This window comes from Ovis aries, chromosome 7, assembly GCF_016772045.2.
Source record: "Ovis aries strain OAR_USU_Benz2616 breed Rambouillet chromosome 7, ARS-UI_Ramb_v3.0, whole genome shotgun sequence".
NCBI lineage: Eukaryota > Metazoa > Chordata > Mammalia > Artiodactyla > Bovidae > Ovis > Ovis aries.
Window position 1 is genome coordinate 71,639,722 of NC_056060.1, and position 15,259 is coordinate 71,654,980.

At 46.1% G+C, this 15,259-nt stretch overlaps 1 protein-coding gene across 2 annotated transcripts in view; it reads left to right on the forward strand.

Moving 5' to 3' along the window:
• PRKCH (protein kinase C eta) overlaps window positions 1-15,259 on the forward strand; it is a 362,213-nt gene that overhangs the window by 135,935 nt on the left and 211,019 nt on the right. For both annotated transcript variants that reach the window (XM_027971917.3, XM_027971916.3), the window contains exons 7-9: window positions 414-541; window positions 3,790-3,933; window positions 4,118-4,291. In XM_027971917.3, coding sequence (XP_027827718.2) covers window positions 414-541; window positions 3,790-3,933; window positions 4,118-4,291 — 446 coding nt within the window. The remainder of the gene's footprint in view (window positions 1-413; window positions 542-3,789; window positions 3,934-4,117; window positions 4,292-15,259) is intronic.

Consider the following 15,259-nt stretch of genomic DNA (forward strand, 5'->3'; position numbering starts at 1 on the left):
GAATCATGCTGGGAAATTGGTGATGATTGTTAAAATGTAACATAGTTGAATGTCTTTCATCAAGTTGTGGTGAAAAAAAAAAGGTATTTGAAATTTATTATTCTTCAGTATGCTAGGTTTTCTGCTTCTGCACAAAACAGAAATAGAGAAAGTCAGGGATTTACTTACACTCTGCTGCTGCTGCTAAGTCGCTTCAGTCATGTCCGACTCTGTGCGACCCCATAGATGGCAGCCCACCAGGCTCCCCTGTCAGGGATCATTATTTGAGTCAGTTGAATTTTAAGAGAAGATGGCATTGTTCAGCCTGTGCGGTTGCCCGGCCACAGTCCCTCAGGTCATCACGATTCTGTTTTACATCTCATGTTGACGTGGCTCTTTGCTGAATGTGGATTCGTTTCTCCTCTTCCCTCCAGTATGTAAAATGAATGTACACATTCGATGTCAAGCGAACGTGGCCCCAAACTGCGGGGTAAACGCGGTGGAGCTGGCCAAGACTCTGGCGGGAATGGGCCTCCAACCTGGAAATATTTCTCCAACCTCGGTGAGCCTTTACTGTTTCCCCATATTATAATCTGGACATTGTTCCCAGATGTGGTGAGTCCTCGCGTCGTGTGTGGCGTGATCCAAGTTCTAGTCTCAGCAAATACGGTAAACAGATTTATTGCATTTTTAAAGAGCATTTTCTTCTACAAATAAGATTCTGTATACAGTTATGTAACAACAAATAGTGAGTGTGCAGACATTGCAATAAGCAGAAAAAGGATTTTTTTTTTTTTTTTGTAAATTAACTTCCTATCATTGTGGTCTGGTGAAAAGCCTGGAAGCCAGGGGCCTGGGTTCTACTCTTGGTGGGATCCCTAGCTGTACAGCTGACCAGTAACTGTGGGCCTCTGCTTCCTCCTCTCTGAAGTCGTTTAAGTTGAAGAGCTGACATTCTCCACAGCCCTGGAATCCGGAGTGTGAAGTTTTTGTATGGATAGTGAATTTATCTCTGGTCCAGCCACAGACAGGAGTTCCCTCCTCTTGGCTCTTGGGGGTGGGTGGAGCGGGTCTGTTGCTGTGTGCATTTTGTCTTCTCCCCTCCCTGAGTGACCCATACCCTCCCCTGGTCTGTTAGAGCTTCAGCCACATCCAATTGCTGCCTTGCTAGTTGGGGTCTGCCGAGAGCTGGGGAATGATCCATGGCTATGGCTGTGGCTTTTAAAATGTGTAGCTTGATGTCTGGTTCAGGAAAGTTGTAGACTGAACTGGCAAATATCTTCGGATACTTAGGAAGGGAAGTGCATTCACTGACAGGTGCTTGGTTGTCCAAAAAATGTCATCACTAACCACCTCGTTTCCTTTGTTTTCACTAACCACCTCTACCAGGTGGAGGGCCCCATCTGGTAGATCGGGGCCTTGGACTGACACTGTATTCTTGATTTGAGGAAAAGTAAAGTGAAAGTGGCTCAGTCATGTCCAACTCTTTGCAGCCCCCTTGACTGTAGCACACCAGGCACCTCTGTCCATGGGATCTCCCAGGCAAGAAAACTGAAGTGGGTTGCCATTCCTTTCTCTGGGAATCTTCCTGACCCAGGGATTGTCTCCTGCATTGGGAGGTAGATTCTTTACCATCTGAGCTACCAAGGAAGCCCAGGCGGTGCTAGTGGTAAAGAACCCACCTCCTAACGCAGGAGCTGTAAGAGATGCAGCTTCAATTCATGGGTTGGGAATATCCCCTGGAGGAGAACATGGCAACCCACTCCAATATTCTTGCCTGGAGAATCCTATGGACAGAGGAGCCTAACGGGCTTCAGCCCTTAGGATTGCACAGAGTCAGATGTGGCTGAAGTGACTTAGCATGCACGCACGCAGACTGCTGTGCCTGAAGAGTGTCAGGTTAGGGCTTTCGGCCTGCCCCAGAGCTTCTGAAACTCCGTGGGAAAGAGCTGAGCCATGCAGCACAGTCTCCAGGAATGGGCAGTGTCACATGTCATTTGAACCAAGTATCTTTAATGTTCCGACACTTAATAGTGAGAAAACCCAAATTACCTATTATCTGAGAGTTCATCACTAAAAAGTGACGTCTTCAGTCTATCAAAATAGAAGAATGGGTTAAAAGAAAAAAAAAGACTGAAAAACACTGGCTTGAAATTTTCTGGCCAGGGCCAGCCCAACCAGGGGAAGGATTTAGGTGGAGGAAGTGAAATTCAAGCTGGTAAAGTTTTTCTGTCTTTGAAAAATTTATGAGAAGAAACTATCAGAACAATTGGATTTTAAAAAATGATCCATTTTGTATCTTCAATCACTGTTTCACTTGGTTGAATAAATACAACCCTTGTAGTTTCAGGCTGTTGCCCGGCTATTTATTGCAAACATTGCTTAGAAGTTGCCCCAAATTAGCTGTTTTTCCATAGGTCAAATGCTCCAAGATGTTAGACTTCTGGTCTCTTGTCTCTTCTGTTCTTCTTGTCTTATAAATATCCCAGGATGGACATCTGCACTGTCGCCTTGTCTGTAGGTAGTGTCTTCTGCAGGATGCAGCTGGAGAACTTCCTGGAGAGTTCTTCTGGTTCCATCTGGTGAGCTAGGAGCTCTCATTGTATTGGCAGTTAACCTTTCTGGAGGGCAAGTTGACCATGCATCAGAAGGCTTCAAACTTAAATTCTTGGTTCAAAGAGTTCCCTTTTTGGAAAGTTATCTGAATAGAGGATGCTAATGATGGTCTTGTTGATAGTGATGACAGTGCAGCTGAGGTTTATTGAACGTGCCAGGCACTGATCTAAGAGCTTTAGGCACAGTTATTCATTTATTCCTCATAACGAGCCACCTGGCAGCTGCTGTAACATCTGTGTTAGGAGTGGAAACTGAAGCACAGAGAGGTAGGTGACTGGTCCACGGTCACAGGGTTGGGTTGCAGACCTGTGATTTGAACCCAGGCAGCCTGCTTGAGAGCCCAGACTCCTTATCACCCTGATATGAAGATCTGCATGCAAGTACGATCACTGAGTGTTTTCTATACAGAGAAAAATGGGGATATTCTGTATGTCCAGTATCAGGGGAGTTATTGAATCAATTGTGATATATCCATAAAATGAATTATTGGACAGCTTTTAAAAACTCATGTTCTTGAAGGACATTTAGAACTGTGCATATGTTAATAGCATGCAATTAACATGTTAGTATGATAATAGCATGTAAAATGTTAAATTAAAATTAGTGTTATGAAACAATTTCATTGTCTTTAAAAATTAGTCAAGCGTAAAGATAGATGTGTGTATATTTATGTTTTTATTTTTGTTGAAGAGGGCTGATGAGATTATAGGTATTGTCGATATTATCCTTCATATATTTGCTCATTGTTCCAATATTTACATTAATTTTCATTTCTGTAATTTAAAAGGTATATTATAACCTTGCTTCTTTTGTTCTTTGATTTTCTGAGCAGTTGTGAAATCTGCTACTTGTAGGACATGGACACCAGATGGCGCTCTTAGAATGTGGTCACCTATAGAAAGCAACCAGGTGGCCCAGGCTGAGACAGTATTTCTGTATACTGCCATTTGAGCACAAAACTGAAACTCAGTGGCTTAGATAGATTTTTAAGTGATTCTTACCCAAATACAGTAAGCACAGATCAGGAGTTTATGCTGAACAGCTTTGAGCGGCAGAACCTGATCACATGTCAAGCTGTGTTAATCTCTCCCCATGTACTACATTGAAGGGTGAAGCTGCAAGTAAGATCTTCTCTACCTGTAACTGCTTCAGGTTCCACTGGGATTTCTGATTCCATGTATTTCTTCTTTGCAGAAGCTTGTTTCTAGATCAACCCTAAGACGACAGGGAAAGGAGAGCACCAAAGAAGGAAATGGCATTGGGGTAAATTCCTCCAACCGACTTGGGATCGACAACTTTGAGTTCATCCGAGTGTTGGGGAAGGGCAGCTTTGGGAAGGTGAGTTTTGGCTGCAGCTGTTTGGGTTAAAGGAAGCCTGCTCCATGGAGGTCGTTTGTCTGGGCAGGAAAGAATCCACATGCCTGTTTCCCACCTGCCATTGGCCTTCTGCCCCAGGCAAGGCCATACCCTAAAAGCTGCAGGAGTTCTCCGGCTCACGCTTCTTCCTGCTGCTTTGCCATAGGTGATGCTTGCAAGAATCAAAGAAACAGGAGACCTCTATGCTGTGAAGGTGCTGAAGAAGGACGTGATCCTGCAGGACGATGATGTGGAGTGCACCATGACCGAGAAAAGGATCCTGTCCCTGGCCCGCAATCACCCCTTCCTCACCCAGCTGTTCTGCTGCTTTCAGACCCCTGTAAGTAGGACTCTAATTCACCACCCCATGGCCTCCTTTCTTCAAAAGTTGACTGCAATATGTCGAAGGTTTCATAAAGTAGCAGGTCAGAAACTTTGGGGGGTGGAGACTCCCGAGGTAGGGTCATTTGAAGTACCCAGTGACTTCTGATGACCAGAACCAATGAACTAACCACTTCCTTTCATGCTGTCCTGGAGAAGGACCAGTTTGAGGGTTATGTGTCCTAAGATTAAAAATGTCTTTGTACATAAGTCTTCTCTAGCAGAGTGAAGGTTATAGAAGTCCAAGAAGACAGTAAACATCATGGGCTGCTTATACTGGTGACTTTGACCTTGGCTCCATTGCTAAATGCTAAATTCTTTCTGACCAAGGGAAAAGAGTTCAGACCAGGATAGGCCCAAAGAGGGCACCTTGATTTCTAATGTCCCAAGGCCTTACTTCTGGCCTCAATCAAGGACCCTTTGCTTGATTCTGTGGACTGATCCTGGGATTCTGTCTACCCTATCATGGGGTGGGAACTTCCCTGATGGCTCAGATGGTAAAGCGTCTGCCTGCAATGCGGAGACCTGGGTTCAATCCTGGGTCAGGAAGATCCCCTGGAGAAGGCAATGGCACCCCACTCCAGTACTCTTGCCTGGAAAATCCCATGGATGGAGGAGCCTGGTAGGCTACAGTCCATGGGGTCGCTAAGAGTCGGACATGACTGAGCGACTTCACTTTCATCATGGGGTGCAATTAGGAATGCTTTTGGGTGTGGTTAACAGAATATATGACTGATAGTGGTTTATACAATAAACAGAAAGGATGAGTTTAGTTCATAGTAGAGACTTTCTTCTTGAGAAGTCTGATGATAGCACTATTAGGATTGTATGGGATGCTTAGTGTCATTAGGCATCTCTTGCCCTTGAGGTCTCAAGGGACTTGCCCTAATATCACAGCCCTAAGCATCACATCACATGCCAGCATCTGAAGCAGGAAGCACAGGGAGCAGAGGCAGAGGGGCTTCAAGCACTTTCCTCTTATCAGGGATAGAAAAATCTTTCCTATCTTGAGTTATAGGCTCATCCTGGGTTGCAGAGGACGCTGCAGGAGCAAATATTTAGCCGAGATAAGCTGCTTTGTCACAGTGGGCTCCCATCCACCTTGACTCATCCCTGAGGCGGGGCATTCTGCAGCCCAGTTAGACTGGGCTCAGGACTGGGCTTCAGCTGTCAATGGAGAGGGGAGAGGGCTCCTATGAAGGCATCGGGAGGGTCTGGCAGTTATTTCCCAATCTTCTTGCTTCTCAAAGGCATTCTGAAAGAGAAGTCAGGACACGTCCCCTTGTCTCTGCCACCATCAGGGATGTAAAGGCCATGGTAGGAGTGGGATGGGGGCGTCACACCTGGTCCAGGGATGCTGCAAGGCATTTCTAGAGAAAGTGACAGCTACACTGGAACCAGAAGGACCGGTTAGAAGTAATCAGGTAGAGAGAGTGAAGGGAGTAAGTTGTCCACGGTGAGCAGCTCTGGGTGGGTCTACCAGTGAACAGGTCTCCTGTGGCAGCTCAGTCAGTAAGGAAAACGCCTCCTAAACAGGAGATGCAGGTTTGGTCCCTGGGTCAGGAAGATCCCCTGGAGGAGAAATTGGCACCCCACTCCAGAATTCTTGCCTGGAAAATCCTATGGACAGAGGAGCCTGGAGGGCTACAATCCATGCAGTTGCAAGAGTCGGACATGACCTAGCGACTAAACCACCACCAGTAAACAGGAACAGGAAGGGTGAATGAAGCCCACAAATGTAAAATGTGAGGTTGAGAAGGGGCCTGGTGAGAACTGGGCTGAAGAAGTGGGGTGGGCCAGGACCAGGCTGTGAGAGCCTTGAGGGCTCTGTTAAAAGAGCTTGTATTTTAGCCCTAAGAATGAATGAAAGACAGTTAAGCAGAAGAATGACATACCAGATTGCAGATTTAAACTATGAAAAAGCAAATTTTTTGTATGCAGTGGGTAATATAAGCATTCTCCAAGTATTCATCTCCTTTCTTTGATTGAAACTATTATTAGTACTTTCATGTATAGCCGTTCAGAGAATGGTTTGTACACAAAAGCATACATACATACAACATATATGCATCCGTATTTATTTAAAAAAACATAAATGGTGGTATATATTTGCACACCATTCTGTACCCTCCTTTTTAAAAATGCTTGTTTATCTTTGGCTGCCTTGGGTCTTGGCTGTGGCACACAGACTTCATTCCAACCCGTGGGCTTCTCTCTGGTAGAGGCATGTGTGCTCAGTAATTGTGGCGCTCAGGCTTAGTTGCCCTGAAGTGTGTGGGATCTTAGTTCCCCAACCAGGGATCGAACCTGTGTCGGCTGCATTGGAAGACAGATTCTTAACCACTGGACCACTAGGGAAGTACCCCACCCCTGTCTTCTTAAGGAAAAAATCCAAAATGGTTTTACTAAGAGAGTAAATCTCTGTAACACATCTTGCAAAATTTATACTTTTTAAAAATTTGCATATTAAAAATGAAATATAATTGACATTTAACACTGTTTTAGGTGTGCAAAAAATGATTTTATATTTGCATATGTAGTAAAATGAGCACCACAACTAAATCCAGTTAGCATCTATCAGCACACTTAGCTACATAAGTTTTCTTGTATTGAGAACCTTTAAGAAATACTTTCAGCAACTCTCAATATTCAATACCATATCATTAACTATAGTCACCACATTGTACATTGCATCCCCATTCACCTTATTTGTCTGAAAAAAAACATAATGTATCATGAGATTGTCTCATATTTGTATATACCTGACTGCCTCATTTATAATGGCTGCATAGTATTCCATTTTAACACCATAATACACATTATTTAACCTATTTCCTGTTGGTATATACTTAGGTTATACTTAACTTTTATTTCAATCAAATTTACAATGTGTCCCTTGTACTTTTATCTTATGTACCTGTGCTATGATTTCTATATGGGACACTATGGGAAATGGTATTGCTTGGTCAAAAATGGATGGATTTATGATTCTGATGGAGTCTAGTGGGCCTTCTCTCCTATCATGGCTGAAAATAGCTAAGACTTTATCACTTATATACCAGGCACAGTTCTAAGTGCCTTATGTGTATTATTAATCTTTATGGTAATCCTGTGAAGTAAGTTCTGTTAACGTCACTCCCATTTTACAAATGAGCAAACTGAGGCAGGAAGAAATTTAGCTTCCAAGTGGCAGAGGTTTTAAAGCCAGGCAATCTGACTGCTGAGCCCAAGCTCTTTCCACTTGCTGGCTGTATTTCTAAATTCACACTCCCAAACCACATTTGAGAAGGCTTATTTCCCCTCCTCTCCTGTTATGATGCTGCCTATCATTTTGATGGCTGGAGAGATTTTTTTTTTTAACGTGACTTTGGAGTTCTAATTGGCATTTCTCCAACAGTAAGTGAGGCTGAGCATCACATATGTGTAAGGGCCCCTTGTGTTGGCAAAGGCACATGCGCAGCATGGAGAACCTATGGAGTAGGGAAGCCAGGAGGCAGGAGGACAGGTGAAAGGGGGTGCGTGGCGTGCACCCCCGTGCTGTCCAAGCACCTCAAGGTCCAACTGATGGCTCCTTGGGCTGCAGTTTCCTTGCATTCCTTCCTCTTGCCTCTCATGGTCTGGGCCCTTTGAGGCCACACCCTCTTCATCAGAGCCCCCAGTTGCTCCAGGAGTCCTGGAGCCCACGCTGCCCCTGCCACCATGCCCCTGATTCTCTGCTTCCCATTTCTGGGTCCATGGTCCCATCAGAGCTCAGTTCTGCCCATCCTCCATTGCTACCTGGAGTAACCTCAAAACATTATTTCCCAAACTCTGTGCTTTGTCCACCTAAAGTCTTTTGCTGGCCCTCATCTAGCTGTTTTCTCAGAGAAAAGTGGGGTGAGAACTTTGTTCTCAGAGAAAAGCGCGGTGATGGTTCTGGGTTTGAGAACACCCTTGTGAAAAAGGCAAGACTGGTGGGTGGCACTGGTTGTCCACCTGGGCTTCAGGCTCAGCTCCTCCTTGTTTCATGAGCCAGGCAGGACTACATTCAGGGCCGCACCAAAGAGCCGATAGTTTTCTGACATTGGGTTGGATGATATTTAACTGGTGATAATCTTTGAGTCAGACAGCTGACTGACGTGGTCATGCAGTGGCCACTTTAAGTTATTCTAATGAACAACTAAAGTAGTGTCTCCTGCCCAACTCCAGGGGGCTTTTACCTACCCAAGGAAATCCCCATGATTCTATAGAAGCAGTCTGAGGTCTTACAAACAATTAGATGATGTTGTAGTAGAAAAGAAATTAACCTAAAACAGATTGGAAGGCCCATAAATATAGAATATACAATGCAGAATTTTCCAGGAAAATGTGAACTGTAAAATATCCCCAGATATCAGTGTCTGCATGTGATTTCCACAGTGTTCAGCTGATGTATGTGTGTATCATACGTGTTCAGTCGTGTGTGACTATTTGTGACCCTATAGACTGCAGCTGGTGTGTGTATGTGTGCGTGTGTGCATGAAGTCTCTCAGTCGTGTCCAACTCTGCGACCCCATGGACTGTAGCCTACCAGGCTCCTCCGTCCACGGGATCTTCCAGGCAAGAATACTGGAGCTGGTAGAAGACTTTATTAACGTTGGCCATCTATTTTTAGTGACAGTTTCATATATGGCCACAAGGTGGCAGTCGTTACCACAAGGTGATTTTTATTTCTGCACCAGAGAGGAGCTGACTTTGGGGGTTAAAATTTGTGTGTTGCAGTAGATGTCTCCAAAGCAAAGGATAAAGGTAATTTTCCCCTCCCCTAAGTCTAGATGATAAAGTGGTAGGAACAGCTTAAAAGAATCAAGTGCATTTTTCTTATGCTGAGATAAAGATATGCAGTTTTCATATTGCTATAGTTTAAGCCATCTCTCAGATTTGCAAGATATCAGACTCTACATATGCATGTCATTTGCTCTCTGCATCAGTTCATCTGTCAGAAGTCCTCAGTCACTATCCCTGTTTGCTATTGAAAAGCTAAGTATAAAGAACAGAAAATGCCAGTTACTGTGAGAAATTACAGCAGGTAAATGACTACTTTTCAGCAACCAGGTTTGGCAGGCCCTGACATCTAAAAGAAGATGCTGATCAGTGTGTCACACGAAACTGTAACAGTCGCCCCTGCAGAATTTAGAAGGGACCCGATGTGAGACGTGGGAGCCACTCTCCAGCATTTGCATGTCACTTCATTGTGAAGATGCTGGTAGAAGCAGCGCTTCTCTCACTGTCCAGGCCTGCAGAATGAGTGTCTCTGAGGCCCAGGAGAAAGGAAGCAACTTGCCAAGGCTCCCTTGAGCTGAGTGGTGGAAACAAGGTTCATCTCTGGGTCAGGCTGACTCTGGAGTCCGGCTCTGTCCACTTGGTATCTTGTACAACATAGAGGTTGTTGATTCAGCATCTGCTTAAGCCCCTCCTGTCTGCACTGGCTCCCCTCCAACCTGTTGATATGGCAGCAGCCTTGCCCTTGGAAAAGGAAGCTGAGTCCTTCCAACTCTGTTTCCCTCTGTCTGAATGGCTTGCAACTCCCTTAAAATTCCTTTGAGCCCTAGAGTTCTCGTGGTGGAGATGAAAGTGGGATTGCTGTGAGGACCAAAGGTGAGAATGCAGACACGCTCTTGCCACATGCATGACATGGTTCAAAAGTGAACCAACTGGGTATGGTGATGACTGCCTCCTTCCCCACACCAAAACATGTCCTGGGACTCCCAGGGGCCAGCACAGACCCTACATGACAGTGACAATAAGCACTCACAAAATAGGGATTTGGGAGCTCTTTTTGTTCTTGGTCAAAACAAAAAGATATGCAAATTTCAAATATTAGATAATTTATCAAGTTTGCTACATAGAATTATGGGCCCATGAATTATTGCCCCAGATTTCTTTTTTCATAATACATATTACTTGCAAGTACATCATTCCATTGGCATTCTCATAAATTTCTGAAAGCATTGTAAATTCTAATAGTTTGTGAATAATTCGTTAATCTGGATCATGGCTTACAGTCTGGATCAATGCTTATACTCTTGGATCTGTTGATTTTATTTCTGATAACCTAGCCAAAGAAAGCAACATAAAGAATAAGATGTTATGCATTAATATGGTTAATTTTCAGTACATAATTTATACTAGGAAGATACTGGAAACAACCTCAGTCTTCAGCAATGGGAATCTACTTAAAAAATGTACTACTTGATGAAGGTTTTTGGCCAGTAGAGATATGATTGAATATTAAGTAGTGTGTTACTTTCAGAAGCATCTAACATATATGATTTATTCCATACAGTTCTTACATCAGCCCTAGAAGATGGATACAATTATTATCTTTATTTTGCTGAGTGATAAAGTGAAGGAGGAGCTAAATTACTTGCCCAAAATGAAACAGAGTAAATGGTGGGACAAGAGATGGGAGGCCAGGGAATAGTACAGAATTTATGATAATTAGCAGTGTGAATCCATTTCAGGTTCGTCCTGGGAGAGCAACTTGGCAAACCTGTCCCCTCCTCAAAAAAAAAAAAAAAAAAAGCCAGAAAGGAAATGATGCCAGTAAACTATCAGGGACTGTCATGAAGGCAGTGGAATTATGGATGATCTTTTTCTTCTTTGTTCTGTTTGCCAGTTCCTGCAATGTGCTTCTGTTTCTTTGTCGATGGGGTGGGGGGAGTGAGGCCTCCTGAAGCCAGGAGGGCCCAGGTCCGGCTGCTAGCTGGGGTACACTGCCTTTCCCACCCTTTCAGGTTGAATTCGCTTCACACTCCTTTCATCTTAATCAGGGACTGTTGTGTCGGCAGCTGAGCCTGCTGGCATTTATGGCCTGGAATCCGGGTCTCCCCACCCCCAGCTCCTGGGGCTCTCCTTGGCGCTCCTGGAGCCTGGCTGAGAGCTGAGGGCTGAGACCAGGAGGAACAAAGAGGCAGCGGCAGCAGGAGGGGGAGCGGCAGAGTAAATGCTGGTCAGATGCTTGAGCCTTTGTTCAGAGACCCAGTTTGTTAGAGCAAAGGTTTCCATTTGGAAAACAGGACACGCTGTGCCCGGTGCCCAGGCCGCGTTGGAGCCATGAGCACGTTTGTGCGCTGGTGATCTGCTGCCCTGGGCGGAGGAGGCATTACACAGGACCTCCTTTTACAAGGACAGCAGCTGGGTGCTCTTACCTCCCTACTTATGGGGTGTCGTCAGGTGGCCCCTGCAGGGGTTGCTCACAGAGCAGTGCAGCTGGAGTTCCTGGCAGGGGCCATCGCTTTCTTTAAGGGGCCACACCTCAGTGTCCATCAGCAAAGCAGAAACCCTGCCTTTGAAGGGCAGGGTGGCTAGGAATCTTGTGACCCAAGTGCTGTCAGCTCACCTAACCGGTGCAAACTGACCTCAGTGCACGTAAGTCACACTTAAAATATGTCTGAAGATCATCCGGCAACAGGGGTGCAGGGGAACAACCCTGAGTTATTTTCTCTGTCATTATGTTAAATATTAGCAGAGGGGTGTACGTGTCAAAGAGAGACGCACACAGGAGAGATGGGCAGCAGGCTCATCCTGTTGCCCTGACGTGCATTTTTGGAATCTCGTCAGGAGGGGACTGCACTGCAGCCTTCCATAGGCGAGCTCTGGGTTCTCATCCTGGTCGGGCTAACAGCACCCTTGTCTTAAAGAAGGTCCCCTGCCTATTATCAGGCAGGAATAAAGGCAGGTTAAAAGAAAGACCATTTCTTCTTAACCTGTTTGAAACTGGGCTTCCTCCTTCCGTTGAGCAATGAGTGCCGTAAACGCAATGTGGTCTGCTTATGGGTCACTTGGTATAGTTTGCCTTTGGCTCAGATCAAAATAGAAAACCAGCCAGAACATGGTGTTTCCCAGTTGGGCATGTTCCTGACATTAATCATGTTCCCACTGGGGACAGAATGCACATGGGCTGTCTCTGGGCTCTGAATTTCTAGCGGGGGGCGGAGGGGGCTGATTTAGGACCTTTGCTTCTGTCCCCAGAGGCTTCCCAGCTTCCCGACTATCTGTGACTCAATAGGGTTATGAAAATGAATGAGAAATAGGAGAACCCGGAGTTCTTGCTGTTCCTTTGGCTGTCTCTGCTCGGGGAGGATGCCAGAACACTTGGTGGGACCAAAGGGCTTGAAAGGGTTGGCATGTGTTTCCTTTTGAGGTTATTCAGCTGCAACTGGCCTTGTCACTAGCTGTCACCCACGGTGATGACCTAGAGATGGCCTGGACCCCCCAGCTCCAGTGTGTGGAGGCGGTTCACAGATGGTGTGTCACTTCCTTTGACTTGGCCGAGACTTGCCAGGGTCAGACTCGGTCCCCTGTGTGTCTGATGACCAGCGAAGCTCTGTGGTAGGGAGCATTGGTTACGGTTTTCCCTAACCATGCCTGGGAACCTGCCAAACTATGGGTGCTCAGACCTCAGTGGGGCTCTGTTCTAAAGCTCCGGGCTAGAAGTGCCGGGAGTGGCTCCAGGCATGAGAACGTGAGGGGCTTTCTGCCAAATAGTTTAGTGACAAGTCAGCCAATCCAGAATCACACTGATGGAGGGCAAGGGAAAGAAACAGTGTTTGCAATGCTCAGTCTGGCCGGCAAGAGGAGAGTCATACACGTGGCATAGACAGTATAAGGACTGTATTTCCTCCCTGCTACAAAAGGGAAGGTAGCTGAAAAGGAGCTCTGGATTCCGGGGGAAATTTTTACCTCCGGGCCAGTCTTTCCTCAGAAGGGCAACCAGAATAGAAGACTAACAGTCCAACTAGCACCCTAGGGTGGCCTTCGGGTATTTCCCTGGGAAGCTGGGTTGGCCTTTGTCAGGACCAACTAGGACCTTGGGGCCAAGACCTAAGGCAACATCCGTGGGTGGCTGGAGCAAGCCCCTCCAGAATCATGCAGTCTAGAAACCCAACTGCACTGGGTGGAAACCATAGACTGTAATGTCCTCTAGTTTTGAAATACTTGCTTTTTCCATAATTACTTCATCACTGGTCAGAACACAGCTATGTCTATCTCTTCTCAGGCTCCAGGTCGAGGGCCTCTCAGGACAAAGTCAGCTCTGTCTGTCAGTATAAACTTTGCCAGCCTGAAATTTCAGAGACTTGTCCACCAGTTGGTGAAGATCGGGGGTGTTCGTTCATTCGGCAAATGTGCACAGAGTTCCTCCAGGGTGTAGGCCCGGCTCTGAGCCCTGAGGACACGGTGGTGGACAAAGCAGGAAGGAGCCCCTTCCCTCACGGAGCCGGTGTCCTCCTGGGGAATTCGGGACCTGAGTAGCAGGTCCAGAGCAGAGAGAGTCACCCCTCTGTGGTGGGCTGGTCATGGTCGAATTTCTGGGATTACTTTTAGGGCAGGCTCAGAGCAGCCATCTGCTTACAGGGGAGTCCAGGAGAAGTGTCTTGAAGCTGTATTTGCTTGTATATTCCCATCTGGTGCAGGGAATTGAAGACCTGATGGAGATTCCTGGGGGCAGGGAGGGCAACAGGCTTGGGGTCCAAAGCAGGAGGTGTCATGGCTAAGCAGCAGCTAAGCTTACTTGCCACGCTCACTATTGCTGTTGGTACAGAATTCCTTATGCTGCTGGGAAGACTGATCTCTTCCCTGAGAGCCCCACAGGAGGCTGCAGGGACAACATTCCCTGCCCCCACCCCATATCCATGCCTTCAGGACTGACTGCTCCTGTGCAGGGTTTCTTTTCCTGCCTTCTGAAGCCAGAGAGTACCTCGGCTCCTCTCACCAGAGACCCTCCATGCTGCAGCGGCAGAGGCTTTGGCAGGCCCTGTCTCCCCTTTAGGGCCACCCAGGGAGTTCCTGTTTCTGTGCAGCCATCCAGCTTTCAGTATATTTGCACAGCAAAAGAGCTTGCTGTATTTGGAGCTCACTCCTACTCACTTCTTTAGGATGGTCTGTGATGATGTCTTGCTTAGGTCTTTCGAAGGGAGTCTTGGAACTCTTCCCAGAAACTCAATTTCATCCTTATGGTATATGATATTTTCAACATTAAAATGATGTAATGTTTAATTCCCAACCAAAACAAGAGGATAGCCCTTCCAGCAAAATGCCTGCCCTCGTCCCTACATGCATTCCCAATCCTATACCCGTGGGAAGTGCCTTATCCTTGTCCTTCCTGTCACTCATTTCAGATCTCCTTGCAAAGTGGGAAGTAGCCTGTGCCCATGACTAGCCCAGACCTTCTGTGCTAGTGTGTGTCTACCAGTGGTGAAAGGTGGTTCAAAATGAGTTAGACACATCCAGCAAAGTAGGGAGCTGGACCTACAGACTGGTTCAGGTCACTCTTTTGGGAACCTGCGGAATTGAGATCCTGCTCGTAAACTCACCAGGGGCTTCCCTGGTGGCTCAGATGGTAAAGAATCTGCCTGTAATGCAGGAGACCTGGGTTCAGTCCCTGGGTCAGGAAGATCCCCTAGAGAAGGGAATGGCAACCCACTCCAGTATTCTTGCCTGGAGAATCCCATGTATAGAAGAGCCTGGCAGGCTTCAGTCCATGGCGTCACAAAGAGTGGGACACAACTGAGCAACTAACTTTCACTTTCATAAATTCAATTTGTCCCTCTTTACTTTGTCTTCAGGTCAGATCTATAGCAGGAAGTTCCCTCCACATTGCTCAGAATTTTATCTCCACAGCCTTGGCCTTTACCAACAGGTCAATATGTCAAGGAATTAAATGACTGATCCCCTGGGGAAGGGAATGACAATTGCAACCTACTCCAGTATTCTTGCCTGGGAAGTCCCATGGACAAAGGAGCCTGATGGCTACAGTCCATGGGGTCACAAAATCAGAAATGCCTGAATGACTAAGCAATAGCAATATACATATATATATGAAGTTACTTAAATTTACTAAAAATTTTATATAAAATTTAAATCACTTATTTATGTAATGTGATGAGATTTGCCCACTGCTAACGTT